Source organism: Nestor notabilis, unplaced genomic scaffold (genome assembly GCF_000696875.1).
Source record: "Nestor notabilis isolate BGI_N333 unplaced genomic scaffold, ASM69687v1 scaffold6266, whole genome shotgun sequence".
Lineage (NCBI taxonomy): Eukaryota > Metazoa > Chordata > Aves > Psittaciformes > Psittacidae > Nestor > Nestor notabilis.
In genome coordinates this window covers 39,609-62,767 of record NW_009932264.1, presented here as the reverse complement: position 1 = coordinate 62,767, position 23,159 = coordinate 39,609, and the positions used below count along the sequence as shown (strand labels likewise).

The 23,159-nt window shown below is 36.6% G+C and overlaps 1 protein-coding gene across 1 annotated transcript in view; it reads right to left on the bottom strand.

Moving 5' to 3' along the window:
- HELZ (helicase with zinc finger) overlaps positions 1–23,159 on the bottom strand; it is a 67,668-nt gene that overhangs the window by 21,064 nt on the left and 23,445 nt on the right. The window contains exons 12-20 of the mRNA XM_010016302.1: positions 19,844–19,974; positions 17,247–17,426; positions 16,633–16,734; positions 9,695–9,873; positions 8,066–8,184; positions 7,241–7,386; positions 5,573–5,720; positions 2,499–2,682; positions 1,300–1,528 (exon numbers count right to left, since the gene is read on the bottom strand). Of these exons, the coding sequence (XP_010014604.1) occupies positions 1,300–1,528; positions 2,499–2,682; positions 5,573–5,720; positions 7,241–7,386; positions 8,066–8,184; positions 9,695–9,873; positions 16,633–16,734; positions 17,247–17,426; positions 19,844–19,974 (1,418 nt within the window). The remainder of the gene's footprint in view (positions 1–1,299; positions 1,529–2,498; positions 2,683–5,572; positions 5,721–7,240; positions 7,387–8,065; positions 8,185–9,694; positions 9,874–16,632; positions 16,735–17,246; positions 17,427–19,843; positions 19,975–23,159) is intronic.

The window sequence follows — 23,159 nt, the reverse complement described above, 5'->3', positions numbered from 1 at the left end:
AGGGAAGAGAAGCAAAATTTATGAACTGAGAGTAATATCTGAACAAGCAGTGAGAGAAATCTCAGCCAGCACAGCATGGCAACCTCTACAGCTAAGTTATGCATCTCTGCAGAGAAAGCCAATGAACTAGACTGCACCAGCAGACTGTAACAGATGCTCATCATTTGTGGATCAAGTGTTTGGGAGGCACAGAGCTTTCTCATCGGTTAGTTACATAAACCAAGACTGTCTAAAAAAACCAGCAGGTAATGGGAAAACTGAAATAAAACCGCAACCATTATTTCTCTTTCAGTAAGATGTTATTAGTCATTTAGAGCAGATCATTTTAGTAATGTATGGATCCTCTTGACACGTCCCCAGCAGGTAAGAGGTTGAATTCAGGTCATGTTTCATAAATGCAGTAAACAAAGGTTTGGTTTCCATTTGGGCTTTTCAATTCTAATATTTGAAAATCACATCCATTTCAATACAGGAGAATACTGCTCAGGAAAGTAGAACACAACACAGATGTAACAACTGCCTAATACGTATTTTTAGCTTTATTTTAATAATGTAGTCAGTGCAGTGTTTCCTCTCTTCGAGAAATAAGCCTCAGGGTTTATCTCTAATCATCTCAAAATTTCAGCTCTTCCATCGAAAAAGAAACCTTTGAAAAATAAGGACTTCGTATCCTTAACATCAGTGTTCACATCTCTCAACATTTTTCACATTTCTTCATTTAGGTCTGTAAAAAGCAAATTCATTCAAATCTTAATGAGTTTTTTCCTAGTGTCATGAAGACATATAAAAATGTAACTAGCAGTTTTCAAGTCTTCTACCCTCGTATGACTGCCACGATATTCAACCTTAAAATACTACAGTGCATCACAATTTTTAACTCTATATATTAATTTTACTTATATAAAAATTGAAATAGGTATTAAAAACAGAAAAAAATGATGCATCTTCAATTGTTACTGCCAAATAAAAATTAAAGCAACTACAAATACATTAAAGAGTTTAACAATGAGCAGGTGGTAGATCTCTCACACTTTTTCTCTGTAGGCTGTTACACATGGTGACACTATGACACTGAATGAGAAGGTAAGATCAGAACATAACAAGAACAAAAAGAAAAACCTACAAAAAAAGCCAGACTTGTCCACCCATACAGAATATTAGATGGAATGCAGTTATTTTTAGGATTTAAATACAGAGTGTCTTATCTGGCACCTGAAAGAACATCTATCATTTACCAAATCCATCAGCCACAACAATCACATTTTCTAGTATCCTTAGCCCTGAACATGTATAAAATACCTGCATCTTCCAATGGAACACAAAGCAATAGGATCTCCCACCACAGCTACCAAGGATTGTGCTCTTGTAATGGCAGTGTTGAGAAGTTTGTAATTAGACAGAAAACCATAATCCAAGTCTTCTGTTGAATCCTCCAGTAACTGCTCTTTCCTTTTAATTGGTGTCTGCTTATGTTTGCACGTATGCCGTGTTCGTACTGTGCTGAGAAACAAGACTCTGAACTGTTTTCCTAAAATGAAACAAAAAACAAAGGTCTGAGATAATAGCAGCTACTTCTGTTAGTAACACAATCGGAGCACTGCACTCATCAGCCAGACTTCACACCCAGATACTCTGAAGAACTGATAGCTACCCTTCACATGGAGAGCTTTATGCAAGAATAATAAGATTTAAAAATTTTAGGAGATGCACTATAAATAGCATATTCTATTACCAGAATACTTCCCCTTTCAAAAGCTTATTTTTCATCTTAATATTAATCACTCCAGAACTTTCTGAAATGCTGATTATCTTTACAACGTTGCCAGTCAAACAATTATAAATCTTAGATTAATTTATTCTACCTGAAAAAAAACAAAGTTCTGGTCATTCTTGTTTCATATTTAAGAATTTCTCAACCATACGAATATCTGCCACGAAACAACAGAACACCCAACAGTAACTCACTGTCACTCAGTCACTTGATTATCTTCCTTTGTTTATTACTGACTAAAAGTGCAACCTAGCAACAGGCTATGCCTACACAAAATTCTTGTTATCCATGTGATTCCAGGAACAAATACCAAAATATGTGGACCTCTTTTTTACAGTCACAAATGCAAAGAAATCAGTAAAATATTTTGAGGCTAAAGCCTTTTTACAATTTTATTTGGAGCTCTGTTTTTCCCATTAGGACAAAAATCCATCAGTTTTCACATTTTTCACCCAATCCATTTATTTTTTTAAGCAAGCTTGAACTTAATTTTGAAGAAAGATAAATCTCACATCCAGGAGTTTACTGCTTTGGTATTCAGTGGTGGAATAACATCTAATCAGCACACTTGCCAGTTTCACTTTGATACATTGGGGTTTATGGGCTATATTACAGCTCTCCTTTTGTTCAGATTGTTTTAAGATGATTTCGGTAAGTCTTACTTAGCTTCACCAGTCACATTTCTCACTTCCTTAGCGTATCTTTGAGACACAGAACTATTATTTACCCTGAACGTTTAGCACTCTCTCCACACTGACATCAGACAGTCTTTTTTTCCGCAGCTCAGCCCGAATTCTGAACACTTGATCAGCATAAGGTGTTACGACACCTATACTGCCATCGTCCAACTTGCCCCAGGCAACAGGCCATTTTCTTCTTAATTCTTCAACACGCTCCACTACTTCAAACACCTTAAAAGAAAGTCAGAATTCTTAAAAGCACGCTCCACTGAAGATTGTTCTTTGACATGGCAAGATAATACGAGTTTTAAAGCTCTAGAACATTTACACGACACAGTATTACACAGCCTTCCTGAGCAAGCAATAATATTCTTTCATTGGAATAATACTCTAAAATATCATGTATTAAACCCATGTACTTACTATACAGTACCCCTTTTTAATCTTAAGAGTTTGACCACAAAAATGTCACCTTTAAAGTACAAGCTGGGAAATTACATTAATAACCTTCATTTTCATGCTTACATTTTTCTTAAGAAAATGGCAAGTGTAGCAGGACATTTCTTATCATATTTTACCTAATTTCCAGAAGTAAATATACTGCCTAAATAGGGATTACTTTATTTTTATACTGGATTTTATACATGGCATATCAGAGTTTGTTAACTCTAGAAAGCGAGTACATATACCAGAGCACAATCACTTCCCATTCCAAAGGATAGCATCAGGAATTTCAGATTATTCATCAACTGCTAATTCATCTCTATGAAATACTATTAAGTGTGTTACCCAGGGGGACTAATGAGTAATAAAAACTGAAAACCACCTCCTGTGAGGAGAGAAGCTCAAAGTAACCTCCTGCCAAAAAGCACCAGGCATAGCAGCTTCTGGTTAAACACACTGAACAGAGATACTGCACTGTGGAAGGTAGTTCTGAGTAACTTTATGGATGGGTTATGGCTCCTTTTAAAATTTATTTATTTATTTTACATTTTTTAAACATTTACATTTACTGTGTCATTCAAAAAATCTCAATATAAGTCAATAAATATTTATCCAGCTATTTAAAGCAGGATAATTGATGAATGCAGTTTTTCCATAGCATCACAAATGGAAGCTCAGTCACTTAATGGAAGCAAGGCAGAGAATCCTTCCTACAAGAACCTCAAGTATTCTTAACTTTCCTCTCTTCCCAAGTCATCCAGTTATCTGGGGGCATTAAATGGAAATTTAATGTTCTTAGGCTTTATATTATCTCTTCTTCAAATTAGTAAGTGGGAATTCTAGGGACTTCTATGGACATTTCAGGATGGAAAGTGAAATCACAAGGGGTATATATAATAATGTAAAACAGAGTAGTTCTTAACTGCTTAATGTCTATTGTTTCATGCTGACTTCTTAGCATGTAAGATCTGACTGTATGACATGGGCTCTTATGTATGTAGTTTTAAAAAATTAATCTAAACTGGAACAGTTTATTGAAAAACTTAGGAATTAAAAAAATATCAGGAGGAAACTAATAAAGCAAAGAAAGATCTCTCAATGCTTTAAAAGCCTAATAGTTTATTGTTAACAATTTCAAAGGGCAGTGAAATACTTGGCTGGTTTTGAGCAAGCCCTAACTATAACTTTCTGCAACATAAATTCTTGGACTTAAAAGCTAGTTCTACTGACAAAGGGTATTAGAATAAACTTTGATATCTATAAAAACCCTAGCACAAATATAATGATCTTTCATAGGTATTTTGACAAGCTTCCCTGTAAGCATATAGCTTCTGGCTATGTTTTCAGAATTAACACCATATAGGGAAATTTTAGAATTAAGACCAAAAAGGGAAAGCATATTGTCCAGATTAATACTTAATAGAGACATCAATGAACCCTAAGATGCCCCAATGCAAATGTCCATTAAGAGTCAAACGGCAAAAATCTCCCTTATCATCTGAATTTCAGTTTTTCACGTTGGTGTTTAAGCAGCTGCTGTCCTTCATTTCTGCCTGTAGCTATTAATGACTCACAACTTTCAGACAGTTACTTGGCCACTGAAGATATTTTTAGTGTTTTTCCAACTTTTGTTCAAATGGCAAAGCAATCCAAGTAGATTAATCAAAGTAGTCAGGTGCCTTCAGTTTTTTTCAGTGATGTGTCCACAAGTCATTGGAGCTTCTTGTTTAAGTGGATATTTTAATACATCAAAGAATGCATAACAAGTGCAGCATAACAACAAAAAGGTTTAAAACTGTGCATCAGATGAACTGCACCATGATCAACAAGGGGAAACACAGACAGCTCTGCAGTGCCTCATAACGAACTATGCCGCTAAACTGCAACCTAACTTCTCTTGAAATTCCTCCTCAGTTTAAGAAAATTAGTGGTATTTCTTGGTTTTTCTTTAAATGTCAAGGATATTTCTTAAGACATCTTTTTGTTGGGGCTAAAAAAGAAGTTAAGTCACCCTCCCATAACTTGAGGTGACTGGAAAAAGGCATGCTCTTCTAAAAAAATTATTACCAAGTCAGAGTGGGGTGGGGTGGAGTGCAGGTGTTTGTTTCTTAGGGGTTTTGTAGGGTTTGTTGGGTTTAATTCAAGGGAAGGAATGAGAATATAAGAAATTTTTGAAGAATAAAAATATATCTATGTGAAACAAACACACTGAGAATAAGTTCTTACCTAAAAAAACCCCACCTTATCTGCACATGATCAGTTAGACACTGATCCTAAATATATTAAAGCAAATATGAAATGTTACTCCAGAGGACTCTGAGTGGGAACATTTCTACAACAGTCAAAGAAATCTAAGTTTTACTTCAAATTGCAGCTACTCTCAGTTGCTAAGATACATCCACCAGAATGTCACAAAAAATTATGAGGAAAGAATCCTGAAGAATGAGCCTGAGAGAATTACATGCAGCTTACAATTTGCAAAGAAAAAAGAAGATAAAAGAGTGGAAATATTTACTACAATTGCAATGTTCACTTCTTCATGGTTAGCAACCTCCATGTTCCCCTCTCCTAGCAGAGGACAATTTATGTCTTCCACCTACACTGAGCATAAACCAATAAATCTGGGAGGAGTGGAGCTTTAAGAAAACAATCATGAATAAAGCCAAAGAAGAGTTACCTCTGCATTGTTGTAAAAAGCTGTACTATTTTTTTCTTGCACATCTTCTCCACGTGCTGTGAAGAAAGTCAAAGGGTAGAAATCTTTATGAGCTGGCTGCTTTCCACTTGCCATCAATTTGCCTTCATAGAAAAGTTCAGATGTGTAACTGCAACAAGACAAAACAGAATAAAATGTGGAGTCTACATATGAGCTCATTAATAAAATATGCAAATCTCACTGATAAAACACGCAATCACATATACCTGAAGAATACACCACTCTTCTGTGGACTGAGTTGCAAAACAATTTCTTCTGCAAATTGATTCTTAGTTATGAGTTCTCATGAAACAATAAAACAGTCTTTTTACAAGGACTGTTTTTTCCAACAGAGCTCCAAAGTCAGGCTGAACTAATGGCTTGTTCTTTCCTTTATTTCTTTTGGTCTCTTTACTTAGGTAGGCAGGTATGATTAATGAGTCCAACATGAACCTTCTTCCTACACTTACTTCTGTCTTACATGGCATGAAGCCATTTGTCAGGGTAAATTTCATATTATTAAAAAAATAGACTTGAGAATCAATTAAATGGACCACCAGAGTATTTAACAGGTTCCACTCCGCAGAGCAACACTTTCAAGTGGAATTAGGCACACTGGAGTTCCACCAGACAGCTGGCTAGCCCCAGTGGTATTTCTGCAATCCTTACCTCAGCGTTCACACAGTGGATCTTTCTGGGAACCCACTGTCTGAACTCCAACTGCTGAAGTGCATTTTCATGAGGTAAATTTCATTGAAGTGATCTCTAACCAAAAGCTGAAATGATCCCTTCCTTTTCAGATTCTCTCTCATTTTGAACTTACAATTTCAAGAACTGGGTAACATATTTAGCACCACTCAGTCCATAGTGACAAAGTCCATAAAATGAAGACAGATCAAGCTGTGTAACCAAATATGTTACATTCTCACTTCTGATTCCCCAGAGCTCTTAAATGCTTCTGCTTTGAACACAGTCATAACCTAATTAGTATGACTGGATACCAACATAATATTCCTCAGTACACATTCGAGCCAGGATTTCAACTTTAGCATTTTTCCCCATGATTGCACTTATTCTTTCCAGCACAGATCATGGATGAGCTCATTACACTAGCAGCCATTAGTCTAGCATAGCATAAAAATGCAAACTCACTGATTAATGTGTCTTGAAAGAAGTAATAAAAGAAGACAACAGGAAAGAAACATGCCCAAAATTTGACCTATTTTTTCTGTTCATAGCTGTACATCTGTACATTGTGCATAGCTTACCATTCCAAGATAATCCACCCTAGTAATTCTACAATTCTAAAACAGTTCAAAGATAAACAGACCCTATATAATATACTGCTTAACAGTTAAAACAGGAAAGGTAGCTCTTCTTTGGCTTAGCATGCAAGTCGTGCAGCCAAAGCATCCCCACCTGAATGAGGGGTCTGTAATACAACTGATTGAACCCCTGGCATCTGTTCTAGGAGACTGAATTTCAACCTAGTTCCAAAAATGACTCTACTAATTAACTTCGAAACAACTAAGACTTCATTACAGAAACATTTAATGCTTCTCTCTTTATTCAGCTCTGCTGGGCTCAGGAGTTGTTTTGTTCACTCACAGTCAAAGAAACACATGATACAGTGAAAAAGTTCACACCTACTTGATGATAGCTTCATGGGAGCGATAGTTCTCACACAGCAAGATCCTGCATGGAAATTCTGCAGGGTAGTGCTCATAGAGCCGATCAAGCAATGAGACATGAAGGTTTCTCTCCCTGGCAAATTCACTGTAGACAAAAGGACTGAGCTGTAATAGACACACACATACAAAGAAAATGTAACTAAATACGTGGACTTGGAATTTCATGCTCCCAACATGTCTATTTTGCATCGAAAAAAACAAACCTTACTTTAACTGTACATTCATAGTTGGAAGACATATACCATGGCTAGGCACACCGCAGTAACATACTTGTTCAAATCCTTACCGGATTATGATGCTTCTAGTAAAAAAAAGGTTCCCTAAATCATAATACATATTCTCTGTATTCTTCAATTCTTTCAAATATCAACAAGAAATACCAGTTATAAAAAGCAGGAGAAACTCTTACCCTGATTGTAATAATAACTATCCCCTTATCTTTATGGAAATCACATCCCTTGGATTTTCCTTGGTTTCCCCATCTACTATATGGCTGGTAAAATGTATGCATCTCTCTCTTTAAAATGAAATTTTACTTGCATATAGATCAGCGGTTGAGTGGGCCCAGGCCTGTTCTGTCCCAGATTTCCTATGTAACCTTGGACAACTCACTTTTCGCCTCAGTTCCCTTTCTGCTAAGTGAGAAGATGCTGTTGTCTCCATCTTAAAGTAATACTGTGAGTCTATGTTACACACCACAGAAATTTGGAGCAGATTAACTTAAAATATATAAATAGAAATATATATACATACACTTGGCATTCAACAATTCTACAGCTCTTACCTGCATATGGTCTCCAGCCAAGACAATTCTTGTATTTTTATTAGCTAATGCTAGAGGCATAATAGTTTCACACTCCATAGCTTGTGCAGCTTCGTCTAACAGAATGTGTGTAAAAAAACCTGCAAACCAGAGATATCAGCAAATAAATGGAACTTGAAATATGATAAAATAAACAGTGATAATAATACAAGAAATTTGGACCTAAAATTCTGTATTCTGATGGTAACCAAAACTAGAAAAACTTCAGTGTGTCTTACACAATTTCTAGCAACTACTAGAAACCATACAAACAATTTCCATACTCATCAACTGACCGCTGCTCAACTGATTGCCAGTGACATTAGCAGTAAGTCCACAGTTCTGCCTCTTTCTTCTGGTACATGTGTCGTTAAACAAGTGTTTAATCTGAGCTCTCCTTACACCAAAAGGAAATGTCTCTTGGCAGATCTCTCTCAGGAGGTCTCTCAGCTCAGAAATCATCACTACGAGGCTTGAAGAGCTTTGGATGATGACAATGAAACAGATTGCCTCATATACTTCAGTCCTATTAGCTATTTTATATACTAAATTTCCCATTAAATTTGCACACACACACCTGAGAACTTTGCTGGTTATGGGCTTTAAGGAACATCAGGGGGGAAAAGAAACAGAAATTGAAGGAAAATTTAAATTCAATCTTATAATATTGAACCAAAAGGTTTGCTGGGTGGGTGGGAATCTATGCACTTGAAAAGAACTGGGCCACAGTAGACTTATATTTTATGGAATGTAAATTCAGGATAGCTATAGAAGAGACGTGGTTTTATACATTGCTATATATTAGGGTTTAAAACCAAGTACTAGAGGACTTAGTGTACCATCCAATTAAGACTACATACACAGGAACGCAGCAATTTTCTTTGGAAAACATGGATTTCATACAGCTGCACACACATTACTGTGGAATGACTGTACAGAGCTTATTGCCAAAGGTGTTACTTCCATCTAAAGACCTGAAAATATTCACCATAAATTCCATATTCATTCTCTCTCCTGCAACAAATGCCTAAATGCAGCCGTAAAAAGCCAACCATAACTTCTGTAAGGAAATACCACCTTCTCCAAAAAGCAGATGGAGTTCATGTGGAGATCAAGAAAACAACGAACCCTAAGGAGCCTCTGCCCCTCAAAAAACAGTCTAGTATATTTCAACCTAGAAAACAACCCTGGAAGTATCACATTAACATTGCATGGCCTTGTATGTGCAGGAGTTCTCTGCAAAGCTAAACAATTCAGAAAACAAGCTCTCTGTGTGTATTTATGCTTACATGCTCCACTGAGTAATGACTTTACTGAGCACTACATTGAAAGTCAGAATCTCAAACAGAATTTGCATCTTGGATCTCAGAATCATCAGATCATAAATCATGGAGGTTTTTTTAATCAGGTAAAAACAAGAATAAACCGAAGGTTAATTTGACTGCCAGAGTTTTAGCATTGTAATAAAGATTTATTCATTAACAAAAAAAAAAAGAGAAGAACATTTTAAGATGTTCTCTGCTTGGTTTTTAGCATTGGGTCACTAACTGGCACTGGTAAGAGGAATGTAATTCTCATGTATGGACACTTCTTGCTTAGAAATTATCTTACCTGGTTCAAGATCCAGTTGACATAGATACTGTGATGTATTTAAAGTAACGACTACTACTCTTTGCTTAAGAATGTCTTCTTTCTGTGGCATCTGAAAGGTGGAATGTGTGCTTGAAATCAAACAGTACTGATGCACAACTGGGTGGACAGTCTTTACCCAGCGATTTCTGAAATATACCCTAGAAAAGAAAAAGGGGACTTATTTTCTATACAATTTGAACACAGTGACAGCCTAATATTTCAAATGCTAATATTCTGTTTTCTGGTAACTAAATGTAACCTTCAGGAAGGAAAACATCACAACTATGCAGAGTAACATGCGAAAGTATGCTAAAATGTCTTGGATTTACCTTCCATTATTTGCTGCAGTGCAACACTACATACATGAACAGCTACCAAGGACTAATTCACATATAGAAATCTGTAAATTCTTCACACATTTAAGTTCTGCAACACTCACATCAACGTCTATTTCATTTTAAACTGTCAGTAACCTCACTGTAAAGAAGTATTTCCTCAGCTGAAATATAAATACAGCCCATAGTGTTGGACCTGCCAGAGCTGCAGTGCTCTGAACATTTCAGCAACTGCAGCCATAGGATCTTAAAAAAAATAACTCAAAAGACATCGATAAAATCCTGTACTTCCTTTTACACACAGTATATGTCTTCTGAGATCTAAGAAGCAAACAGTATATTCATCCCATATGCAAGTAAATTCATCCTGGCCCATCACACAGGGACATAATTAAGATACAATATATAAAAGAATGAGAAAACAGTGCCAAAAAGGATGGCTGGAGTCTAAACCACCAGGACATTGCCAGCAAAGCACTGCACTGGGCTTTATCTTTCCATGACACACAAGATAATTTTAATCACCATATCATGAGATCAATGATGAACTTTTCTTAAAAAGAGATGAAATGTTATAGCCAGTCTAGATAAATGGAAGAGGAACAGGGAAGACAAAAAGACTATGCCCCAGAAAACAGAGTAGAAGTAACTCCACAGAGGGATACAGGAATACACCAAAGCCCACCAGCAGAGGATCTGGATAAAGATTTCAAATGGCTTCTCTATGGGGTGTTCCTCAAGAATATCATCTCTATCAAGTAGGAACTGCATCTAAAGCAGAACCTCTGAACTACAAGAAACTACTGTAGAAATATTAATATAAAGAATTAAAGTTATTCTTGTTTAATTCTAAACCAAATTAAGATGCTATTACTTAAACTAATTTCATTTCTAAATTTAACACTCTTTGGTTTATCTATTCATTATTTATTTTCACCTGCACTATTTCAAATCCCAAACCCTTAATCAAGTATTTGGAAAAGTGTAATTATGCACCTACATGCATCACACTGGCTGGAGTTTGGATTTCACATGTCCACCCACGTTTGAAAATTACAGCTCAGTTCAATACAACGTAAGAGAAACAATTATAAGGATTAGTATAAATTTGGTTTGTGAAAATACAATGTCCATTTTGAACAATAAGCACAAAATGAAATGCAAAGAGGAGCAAAGGCCTTTGCATATTCTGAAGGGCTTTTTAATTTGACAACAAAACCAACCGAAATGGACACTTGAAGACCAAAGGTAACTCTAGTTAAGCCTTGGTTCAGTGTGGGAACAAGCACCACACTCCTGAGACATTCCCAGAACAAGAAACTTCTAATGTTATTCCTTATCAGCCACTGAACTGCTAAGCCTTATTTGATAAACTGTTATTACATCACCATAACAACACAGCCTAACAGGTAGCAGGCGCAAGATAACCCTGCTCTATTTATCCCAGCCTTCATCCAGCTTCACATGACTCCATTTCTCAGTCTTAACTGAGGGCAATACTTACCTACCCTCTCACAGGAGCATTAATGAGTTTATTGTGAGTTTATGTTTGTAAAGCACTTTGAGATTCTTGGATGAAAGGTGATATTGAAATGCAAAATATTATGGTTATTAGACATTATTATACCATGCACTGTCTTTTATTACCAAAATTCAACTATGTGTGACTCACAGATAGGCTGACAGCATTTCAAACTGCATTGCTGCTTACCCATTAATTTCTTTTATTTTGATGTCAGATCAAAAAGGTATCTCAGAGCTATTATTCCCCACTGGCACAAAACCACCTGACAGATGTGACTACTTTGAAAATGTCGTGATATAAGTAAGCCACGCTGATTTCCTTCTCAGGTGGAATTTGGGCTAACAAATTCTCCTGTAATTTGATTATGAGGATTTCTTTTTTCTTGAAGGTAGAGGAACCTGTTACTGGGTTTTACCAGCTTACCACAAATCACAACGTTTCTCCCTGCAACATACCCTTAACTTCTGATGAAACAAGCAACTAACCTTCTAATATCAATACCTGCATCAGCAAAGTACCCAAATGCCAGCACAGTCAGGTAGTTACTAATCAAACAAGCAAAAAACGCAGCTACAAAACCAAAACTCAAAACCCAGCCATAGCTCACATGAGAGTTTTCTCTCATCATGTGCCTCACATCAAACTTCAATTCTGGAGAAATTAAAACTTTGAAGGCTAAGGTTTATCCAAAACACAGGCAGCGAAGTTACTATTAGAACCCGCAGAAGATTATAGGTTAGGGACTCAATCCTGTGAAAGCAGAAGTACTGAATATATCCACTGTACTTCCTAATGCTCACTTAACATACACAGAATCTGCATCTCACATGGAAATTCATACCACCTTTATTCCTAAATGCGGCATCTGGATATCTACAACAAAAGCATTCATTTCTGTGGGTCTCTAGCCAATGAGCCAAAGAATGGATCAAACTGCCAGCTAATCTATTTGTCCACCAACTTTCCAGTCATTATGTTACAAAAATAAATTTGCCCTAGTATTTCTATTAAATGTGAGTGAAATTGAGTATTTCCTAATATTTCATGTTTTGCTCCCCTTCGTAAAGTTCCACCAAAGTATCAATTTGTACGACAGACTATTTGCAAAAGCAGTGAATTTACATCAGTAATTTAGAATCATAATCATGTCCTTGTTCATGTTTCAGGCTGGGATTGCTCCTAAATCACTCAAAATACACTTCTGTAAGTTAGTAAAGGCAGAGTCTAGAGTCAGAACCTCTGAGGGAGGCTAAGCAAGAGTTTCATGTCACTCCTGTCCTACAGAAGTGATTTCTGTTTCTCATGTCTCTTTATGACAGAGTGACTGGGGACTAATTAAAGTTCCTCAAAACTTTCTTCCCCTGTTCTGAACTGGAAAACACAACTCCTCCCAGTTCTGGATATAAACACCAGGATCCTCCCTTCAGGCTGTGCTCCAAAGAACTCCTTGGAGAAACTCCAATCCATCTCCTCAGATTTTGTGCACTTATTTCTCACCTGAAATCCCTCAAGGAAAAGGAACACAGAAGCTTAGAGGAAAAAGAACCCAGCAGTCTAATTTCATGCCTCTGTTAAAAAACTATTAAAAATAAAATAATAAATCTCTAAGTAAACCCAAAAAGTCTAAAGAAAACTTGAAAAGCACCTGATTTCCCTCTTCCATTTCTTTTGCTCTACCTCCAAAGAGAGGCTTATTCTCACAAACAAGCATGTTCCCAGGGATACAGAAAACATGTGAAGAACTGGTCTTACAACCTGACAGTTACTTCTTTAAATCAATCTTCCTCTGAGGATGACGTAAGATAGAAGCTAGAGTTTCAAGAAGATAAGTGAATGGCTGAAGGGGCATTTCTTCTACAAACTAACATTTGATAAGATGCATTAATACCGGATTCAGTACAAGAACTACTCCTGCCAATTTGGAAAAGGGGACAATAGTTCTTTAAAACCTGTTGGGTTTCTGTTTTGGGTTGTGGTTTTTGTTTGTTTTGTTTCAATTCAAACTCTGGTTTGCTCCCATTGATTAATTTTTATAGTCTAGGTATCTCCTGAATCTAGCAGCCACATGCTAAAGCTACTTGGTTTCAGGCTATAGCAGTACTTAGCATGCATGTTATGATTTAAGTATTTGAAAGATTAACTGAAGAGGTTTCAGCTGAGAGATTTTAAACACAATGAACTTATTTTCTGACATTGCTGAACTGATAGTCATGCATACAGTTAGGCATAAATAGAAATAAAAATATAGATAAAAGCAGTATCAACCTCTTTCCTTTCCCCCTATTACATACAAAAACCAGTGTATGGATGCAACTAGATTTGAAATACACAAGTAAAACAATAGTAACAAACAGTAGATACCTCAACCACTATATACCCAGGAACATACAGTGTTTCTGAGAGAGAAACTGCTACTACCTGCTCCCTAGGTCTTGACTGAGGTTTTTGGGAGGGTATATACTCTTATCCTTGGAAGTGTGCAAGGCCAGGTTAGACGAACAACCTGGTCTAGTGGAAGGTGTCCCTGACAGTGGCTCTGACTCACCATCTAAAGGTCCCTGCTTCTCCACACTGAAAATCAAGTGTTTACCATCTAACAGAAGCACTTAATTGAAGGCTCTTTCCTCTTAACTGCAGGTTATGACTGGGGTTTGTTTCTTTCAGAAACTCATCTGCATTAATTTACATAAGTATAAAATAATCGTTTCAGTGTCAAGTTTCTTCAGTGAAAGTCAAGGTTTGGAGTGTGCCCCCAGCACAGTTGAATCATCAAACCCAAGGGCATTTTGTTTTCTGGGTACAAATTTGTTTATGGGCAGCAGGACTACCAGAATTTGGCCTTCAGGCTTTACTGGTATTTTGTTTAGGTGCAGAACTTAAGACTCGACATAAATTCTCAGTGTTCGTTCTGACTTTGCACTTTCTAAAGGGCACAGAAAGTTATTTTGTTAGGAAAAAAATATGAATTTATAATATGATATTTACACAAAAATACCCAAATTCCGGGCTTCAAACTTTTATGTCTCATCATTGACAGGGTAATTTATTTGGTGTACATCTTACTCACAGAAATATACAGAAGTGTTCACATAGTTCTCGGTACTCAGTGGGTGTTAGATAATTTAGTTTTCCTTCTTTAAAAACAACATAAATATTATGGTGCTCCCCACTAAGCTATGGAAACATTTTTAGCCAGGATACTATTAAGCCAACTCATCACTTGTAGAGTAAATAAGGAAAAAAAATCTAAAGCAAACTGTTCAGCCATTTAGAAACACAAACTCTGCAAGTAGCGCATCCAGCTTTGATAATTAACTGCTGCTGCTGCTCCACTTGATGTTTCCTTTGGAATACTGCAAGAGGCTGCGAGCACCCTGTTTACACTAACAGTAATGATGTTAATTTGAAAATGTATCTTAAGAAGAGTCAAAAAGGGAGGGAACAGATCCACAATCAATTTCATGCCAGGAGTCTCACACAGCTCCAGCTTTCAATGCAGACAAATTAACCCTTTAACTCCTGCCAGATAAGGCTGATACATGGTTAGCTTTCAAACATCTCCCTCTCAATTATATGTAATCATTTTTATTTGAAGACATATGTAATTGTGGATCCACAAATATATATGCACAATACCAAAGGTTCGTCCATTTCTGAAAACTTTTTATAGAGGTATCACGACTATTTGAACAATAACATACAATCCACAGCAGCACTTTCTGAAGGCCTTGTAACAAATGCTATGACAATTAGACTTAAATTCAAACATTCAGTGGCTTTTAAATTATGTGCTGTAATTTCCTTGGCTAATACGTATATATATATTTTAACCATAAGGAAAATACTACTTTGGTTTATGTTTGTTTTCCATAAGCATTTCTGAGACTGGACTATATAGTTGAATACAGCACATAAAAGAAGGTAACAAAAGCCTGGCAACCACAAAAAATTGCATTTAATTCCTTGCTCTGTTAAATCACGATTCAGTATTCCCAAAAGTGTCAGTTACACACATTCTTTCCCACCACAGAATTAAGACACCATAACGCTTTTCATCACAAAGTGCTTTACAAACCACCTCAAGACAATCTGTGTTAAAATGCAAGCAGATCAAAAGTCACTATTCAAAAATAAGCTGCCTTCTTTTCCTTGGCCAGATCCTCAATGTCTGTGAAATGTCACATGGCAACTAAAGCCACCAAATCTAAGAGAATTTACAGCTGTTGTAAATCTACCCCTTTCACACAACTTCATTGGCTTTACTAACACTGCATAAACTGTAAGTCCAGAATAGCTTTTAATAGCTAACAAGCAAACATTTTTCTTAGTAATATATTAAACTCACAGCCTGGCATTCAGTAAATTATGCCTGTAGTTTAAAAAAATACACCCCGACCTAGCAGCATATATTATGATTACTGCACAAAACATTCCCAGGAGCCAGTTTCTGCCTCTAAATAACTCCTCCTTAACTATTTCTATGCAAGTTTACTCTCTTTGGTTCTGAAGTTTCTACCTCTTCCTCAGTTTTCTTCCTTAACTTCCCCAAAATGCCCACTGTAAGTACATTTAACCACATACACAATGACTTCAACCTGACTTATCAGAAGAGGCCAAACTACTTCCACATGATTCTCTACATATGTAGCTCCTATGACATCAAAGTTATTCCTCAAAGAGCCAGGTGGGTAGCCCCCAGTTTCCAAACTATCATTGGAAGTGTCAGTCAAAATGTTCTGGAATTAAAATACAATTAAAGTGCATTTGATTTTATCATAGTAGCTTTTAGAGGAGCTTATCAAAAGTTTGCTCATTAGGAAAGACACATTTATCAGTAGAATAATAAAAGCTTAAAAAAGGATGTCTTTATTTTTATTTAATAAATGACCCAAAATTACGTTGACAATGTTTCACGGTCCTTTTAGTCTATGTTTTTAAAAGCACTGCTGGTAATGCCAATATGCTTTTATGTTTTAGAAGTTCTTTAACCTTTTTTTATAGACACCTTTTCTTAAGAATAGTATTTTATAGATACATAATAAGCCTTAAAAAAATACCTGAGAGGTCTTGCCTGGGGATTGCCTGCTTCTACATATGGATGTAAATAATCCTTTATGTAGAGATCAGCAGCACTATTAGAATGGGTGCAAATGAGAATCCTGCTGGAATAAATGGTGCAAATAAAAAAGCAATGAAGAAACAGAAAACAATTCAAAGCAGTAGAATACAAAAAAAAGGAAACAGTGGCCATCTTCCTGCATATTTCTCTTAATGAAACTAGTCTCTAACCTACCATAGTTGGCATGATTCAGCCCTTTAACTCAAATTCTTCAGTTAGGAGAAATTCAAACAGTTTTTCAATAATTATTTTGTGATTATTAATCTAGACCTGATTTTAAGCACGGAACAGCTTTTATTATCTAACATACTGCCAAACTTTCCATGTCGAGCAAATCACAGTCATCTACACATTGTCAATCTTAATTAGTTTCATTCCAAAGGGAAACTACAGGCTAAGACTATAAAATTACTTTCTCCTTGAAAACAATGACGGATGGCTTGGGGTTTGTTTGTTTTTAAGCTGGATGGAAATTCTACATTTCTACCTTTTAAGTAAAAAACTGCATTTCTGCTAATCAAGAACCACCCTATATTTAGTGCCCCATCTCACCTAGTATCCTGTTGTTGGAGTATGTGCTTGACTGCCTGAGCCAGAGTGAACGTTTTTCCTGTCCCATAGGGACCGATGATAAGAACAGGAGGCAGTTGTATTGAAAGTGGAGTAGTGATAGCCAGAACAGCCTCTTTCTGCTTAGCGTTTAATCGAGGGTCCAACTGCTCATCCCATTGTCTGTACAAAAGGAGACAACAGAGTTTAAAATCAGAAGCTGTGGCAATGCACTGTCAGTCAGAAAGAAAAGGAGATATAATTTCTAATAGCTATAAATAAAGAGCTTATATGTATTGATTGTGGCATTGAAGCGCAATGAAACAAATCAACAAATCTAGGAAAATAATCACATGCTTTAATCATAAAAATTTGGTATTTGCAATAAATGAGTTGAGGTTTGGGGTTTGTTTTTAACAAGGAATCTGACTACTTCTCAATTTACATTATCTTACCTAACAACAACTAACCTGCATAGAACTCACTGTAGAAAAAGTAGACGCTGCACCATCACCTGATAACAAAGGCAAGTAAACATACAACAACTTTCTACTATCAATATGCAAAATGTAACTTCAGTTATGGTTCTTTCCTGCAGTATTTATGTTGTCAACTTTAAAAGCCAACAGTAAAACCACCCCAGGGTTTGGTAAAAATTACCTACGATGAAATTAAAAGACAACTTAAACTTAATAGCTACCAATAACTACAAACTTCTCTCTGACTTTTGTTTTTTAAACCATATGCACATACCTCTAGTGGGAAAGCAGTCTAAACAAATGGATTTTTGCTGTAAGCAACTAGTGATACCAGCACTAAGAGGAAGATGTTTCAGGAAATTCCAGTGAACTTAAGAGGTTAAAGATCTGTAGATACAGTTTTTAATATTCCCACTGACAGATTTAGAAGTAGACATGCATTGTAAAAGCCACCTGTCACTGCTGCACATATGGCCATACTTCAGTAACGTGATCTGCTTTGGTACAAGAACTGTGCTTCTTACAAACTGGGAAAGTTTCTACTCAGTAGTAGTTAGCAACAGGGAGTAAAATCAAGAGGGAAGTGACTGACTTCCCAACTTTTAAGGCAGCTATGAACAACAAGCTGGCAGGAGACTCTGAGAAATACTGGGAAGTAATAGGGATGTGAAACAAAAATGGAAGAAAAACAGAGGAAAAGACAGATTTCACTCAGTCAGAAGTACTGATTCTACAGGTAGGGCAAACCAAGCCACCAGATAGAAAAAAACATGCCTATTACATTGAGTTAAACTGAACTACAACCATTATATGTATCATTTAAATATATATAAAATATCAAACATTATACACATAAATATTAACTACAGAGAAGATAAAAGTTCTCTCTTTCTTGACTTACCTTCTTGTTACTGAAAACACTGCCAACTTCCAAACTATTCTTAAACACCATTCCCTCGTGAGATTCACTCAAAACTTAGTACTAAGTCAGGGGATTGTCACTGACCAACATTAGCTTTGTTATAACAACTCTATGCAAAACCTATTCCTCTTCTTTCTGCCCGTACTGTCAAAGCTTTGATGCATGCAGCAATCATCCCCACCCAGAGCACTCCTCCCACCCTTTTATTGTCTCTGTTCTTCCTACACTTCCAAAGAGAAACTAAAATTTTCCCTGTAATTTTTGTCTCTCATTATCTCTCTGTGTCAGGTTTCTGGCCAGATCCCTTTCCTTTTAATCCTTGAGCTATCTTCTGGTTTGTACTGCATCACAATCACTCTTCATTCTCACCTTCAAGACACCACACAACTCTTCACATGCTGAACAGGGTATCAGTTCCACATACCTCTCATTTCCCTGGTTTCTAAGTACAGAAACCTCATGCCTCTTTTATGCTTCCCATACAGCAAGAATACTGACCATATTCCCCGAGCAACACAGCCTCACATTTCTCTTCCCTAAGTTTCCTCTTCAAGACAAACTATTTTCACTGTATCACTGCATCAGTTTTAAGTTTCCTTATAAGTATTTATAGAACATAGGGGTTTACAGTTTCATAAAGGAAACTGTAAGACATCTATACAAAGAATCTCAGGACTGCTTGCAAGTGCAATGCTGGTCCTTCCAACGTTCATTCCCACACAGTTCTTAGTCATCCCGTCAGCGATATGTCCAAATTTGGGCTCATTGCATCAAACTCCAGAAGTACTAATGGATCACTCCTTGCAAATAGGAGTCTGCACACTTGAGATCCTGTACAGCAAACTCCTTGGAATGGGTATTTTCATTCCTATAAAGTATGATGCGTATTTTCAGTGAAGAACAGCAACAAGAGTAAGCAACAATAGCAGATCTGCTTTTTACAGCTGCTATGTAACTGAAATGCCTATAAAACCACAGCTCAATCGCAGGGAAAAAACAATCAACAGAGTCTAGTCCTCAGAGAATCACTTTTCTTGTTTTATTCAGAACAGTTTCACTCCCTTCTCTGAACCATCCGCACCACTAAAGAGCAGCAAGGCAGGTTTCTTGTTCTAGGGCAGGTTTCAGCCATCTGTTATGAGAAATTCAGTACACATCACCATACAATCTTTGATATGAAAGTGTTTGCATTCTCATACCTGTTGGGACTCCAGGGGATGGTGGGAGTCATGCTGACATCTGGAAATAAAATACTGTTGTCCTTAATCCTGTCCAAAGCATAATGCATTTCACAGAGGGGTAAGCGATTTAACTGAAACTGAAGTTCAACCTGCAGCACAAAATGAATGAAGAAACAAAGAGGTGAACTGCAAACTACAGACTTTCAGAAGAAAGCAGCAAACATCATTCAGTCAAAAGATCTGTGGTAAAATTAACTTGCTCCTTTTTGTTTGGAAGCAAAGATAAATACAGCATTTTCTCTAATGTAATTCTGTTGTTTGACTTTTAAGATTAGATTCCACTGTACTTGCAGAAAAAAATTAAAGGGAAAATATTCTTGGAATTATTTTTTTTAATATAAAAAACACTCCAAGAAAATATTCTTGTCCTAAAACGTTTTTGCAAACAGAAGCTTCCATCCCTTATTGTAAGAACAACCTCAGAAAAGCAACAGACCAGAAATTTTCATGGCTCATCAGCTGACATAAATCAGATGTGTGACCAGCAGAGATAAACCCCAAACATTATTTACTTCTAGTCAAACATTCTGCATTAACACAACTTGTTATTCATGTTCAGTTATTAGGACTCTCTGAAAGTTAATTTCTCACAATTCATTGCATGTCAATACATTCATTTTTTTGTTCTCTCAATTACTTATGTTATAATGCTAGTAAATAAAAGATAATGCCAACAAAACACTGGCACAAAGGCAGAAACAACATGAAGAGCACATTAACATCCCTGATTAAATTCAGAAGTGAACAATGAATACTGAAATTAGTTTATACATACATATACTAACAGAGCAAAGAGAAAAATACACTGTAAATGTGAACACAAGATAAAAGCAGCTCCCGGGGAAACAATTCATAAAAACAGTTCACTCAGATTATCATTTACACATATTTAAATTTGTATTTATTAATCTATCCAAACCCAAATGAATCTGAGCAGAGCATTATGCCCAAGAACTACGTGTTAACAACTAAAATAGAAGCCTTTGTACAAAATTTGACTTATATCTGCACTAATATAAACCAGCATAAAACCACCTAAAGCTGCTGAAGAATTTCAACTCACTGACATATTTTTAGTTGTTGGTTGGGTTTTTGTGGGTTCTTTTTTGTCAAATCATTGCTATCTATCACTAAAGGATTTGCAAAACAGCTCTCAGCATTTATTTTCTAGTATATTTAAATATTACATTATTATGTAGCATGTAAAATCACCACTAGCTTTGCTGTAAATAAACAATGTTTGCTCGTGTCAGTGCAGAACGTAGCCATTAACGTTCAGTCTCTGGCAGATAAAAAGATATTAAATATTCATCTTGACTAACGTATTTTAGAGCAAGATGTATAACCATAATGCTGGAGAAAAGGGCAGTAACAAACCTGTACAACGTCAAGCAGGGAGTTCACTGAAGTGACTGTAACTGCTAAGAGAAGTTTTGTAAATAGGACATATGAGCCTGTAAGAATCTTTTTCCCCATTGTTCCATCGTGTAGTTTATGCCTATGCACTAACCTTAGTAAATACTGTGGTCTTCAGAGCAGTGGGGTTTAGCACTTGCCAGGAATGACAGCACCAGCTCATTCTGCCTGAGGGGGACCTCAAGCTTCCTTTCCTTCCAAAGCTCTGTCCTACCCAGCCCTACCCAGGGGCAATTTGTCCACTCAACCACATCCTACAGATGTTTGGAAAAGACTTCCCCAGGAATGGCAATGGTCCCAACCTCACAGTTTGATCTATACAGGAAAGATATCTACGCTCAAACAGGCCCAAGGCTGACAAAAGAACACCCAATGTAACAATGATAATTTAAATGCAGAAAACCTGTGATGCTCATGTGAGTGACACTTCAATAGTCCCTTCTGGGAGTCCAAGCAAGGTGCCTCGCATTAAATACCTCTCATTATCTACCTGCATTCACCACCTGCTTTTGATTTGTTTAGTTTTTAATCCAGTTTGGATGGAATCAGGTAGTTATATTTGCAGTTGCAGAGTACTGAATGAGGCCATCTGTGAAGGAGAGGCATGTAACCTGCTTTAATATATGCTCCACAATAAGAAAACAGTGGGAAAGGAAGTTAATCTATTGCCAGTTTCACAGAAGAGGACACAGAACAAACACTCCAAAAATAAAACTGTCGCATGTTAGTTTGGTCCCCAAGCAGAGCAGCAGCCAGGGGGGTTTAAAGTACCCGTTCACTCCATCCTACCTCCATCACTTGATATAAGGAAAACTATATTTATTATAATTAAGCCAGGACAACAGGCAACCAAGTGATGAGGAGGTTTCCAAGATGAATTATCAGAAGAGGAAAGGAAGCAACCCACCTAACTTACCCAAAACCTACCAGAAGGAAAGCGATTCTGTCAGTGTCTGAGAATCCCATGGGGAATGCTAACTCCACTAAGCAGAATTTCCAATACCTTTAATAAAAAGGCTAAACATCCAGATTACAACATCCTCAGTTCTAATCTGAAAATCCCTTTCCAAATTCCCAGTTACTAGTTAATCAGAAAACGTTCCCCCACAATTAGAATTCCTTAAAACACAGGTAACACTGGAAGGATTTGACCACCAGTTCACTGACACACAGATGATACACTAAATGATTTTACAAAACAACTTTAAGACCCAATTTTTCATGCAGAATAGATCTGCTGCCTCAGGTGAAGTTTTAGAAGACACTCAAAGCAAAATAAGCCATTTCTGATGCTCCAGCTCATTCTGCATTCCAGAGGAGTTTCTGACAGAATCAATTAGTAAGTTTAATTATTGTTTTAAGAAAACAAACACAAAACCAAGAGCCCAGAATAACATAAGTCTTCCCAGACCAATTATCCATGCAAAATTAAGACATTAGGATGCTAGCGTATGTTTCTTCAAACCAAAATGAATGGGAGGAGATAATCCTTTGGTGAAAACACATTCATTTCAAACGATTCTAGTGACCTTAACTTCAGGTTATTTCTGTTTGGTAACAAGATCAATCATAAGCTCCACAGCAGAGACACACCCTGGGGACGGGTGAGGAGTTTAAGTATTTAACTTCATTAGAGCTTTGTCTTCCTTTATATGCATTTACATCAAATTAATTGTTTGCAAGCCACACAATATTTAATATGTAAAGTATCCTCACTCATGTTACGTTATCTGCAAAGCAATCAAAAGCCTCATCTTCCTGCCAACACCATTTTCTCTAGCGAAAGTGCTATAAATCCTCATTTTGTGACTGAATGCCTCCAAGATAGATAAATATCTGTCCTGGATGTAAGTGTCAG